Source organism: Sesamum indicum, linkage group LG9 (genome assembly GCF_000512975.1).
Source record: "Sesamum indicum cultivar Zhongzhi No. 13 linkage group LG9, S_indicum_v1.0, whole genome shotgun sequence".
NCBI lineage: Eukaryota > Viridiplantae > Streptophyta > Magnoliopsida > Lamiales > Pedaliaceae > Sesamum > Sesamum indicum.
In genome coordinates this window covers 8,812,974-8,813,957 of record NC_026153.1, presented here as the reverse complement: position 1 = coordinate 8,813,957, position 984 = coordinate 8,812,974, and the positions used below count along the sequence as shown (strand labels likewise).

At 47.1% G+C, this 984-nt stretch overlaps 1 protein-coding gene across 1 annotated transcript in view; it reads right to left on the bottom strand.

Annotated features, from left to right (window-relative positions):
- The window catches only part of LOC105171130 (protein CELLULOSE SYNTHASE INTERACTIVE 1), a 7,732-nt gene that overhangs the window by 294 nt on the left and 6,454 nt on the right, over positions 1-984 (bottom strand). Inside the window, exon 6 of the mRNA XM_020696800.1 lies at positions 32-885. Within this exon, the coding sequence (XP_020552459.1) occupies positions 32-885 (854 nt within the window). The remainder of the gene's footprint in view (positions 1-31; positions 886-984) is intronic.

Genomic DNA, 984 nt, shown 5'->3' with positions numbered 1-984 from the left:
GCCCAAGGATGCGTACTAGTGGACCAATCACTTGCTGTATCAGGGAATCTCTCTGAAGATGCTCCTCCAAAAGCAGGTGGGACAGAAGCTCAGCCGCCAACTGTTGCACTGCTGAAGCAGGAGAGTCGAGCAAGGATAAAAGGGGTTCTATGGCTTGCCGAGATGTGAGGGTATAATCAGAGCGACACTGTGGATGCTCTAAAATATTCACAAGAACCTGCAATGCACTATGTTGTCCATCAGGCCCGAACTCCGGTCTCGTCAGTAACAGGAACAGAGGCTCAACCACTTTTGCTGCTGATGGACCTTTCGCAATGGTTGCATTGTTTGTTAGTATTCTGAGCAACTCAGCAAAAGCAGCACAAAGGAAATCTGGTGCTTCATGAAGTATATCAAGCACGCTTTCAATCACTCCAGCTTTCACCATTTCCATCTTACAGGCAGGCCTGTCTTTACCCAACTTAACGAGAGCTCTCGATATAGCTTCTTGGAGCAAATAATTCCGACCATAGAGAAGACCCACAAGAGGGATGACAGCACCATGTGCAGCAACAAGTTCTGCCAGCTGTTCATCATCTAGGAGTTTATCTAATGCACGGACAACGGAATGGTGTGCTGGACTATACTCGGTAACAAGCAGAGAAACTAAAGGCTCAACACAGCGGGCCGCTGCTAGAGTAGATCTTATTCTCGTGTTGCCAAAAAGTACACAGCACAACTCAGCAGCATCCCCCTTCAGCTCCATTGAGTAATTCGATGAGAGAATCCTGCATAGCACGTCAACGGCATTCATCTCAACATCAGCAACTGCAAGGGCCCGTGATGGGTTCTCATTCAGCAATCTAACCAATGCAGCAATAGCAGCATGTTGCTCCTTCTCCAAACCTGTATTTAGAATTTCCACCAAAGGTTGAACAGCTTGCCTGGCAGAATCAGCATTCCTTACATGATCAGCAGAAAATAAGTTTTCCAAGGCTTTAGCAG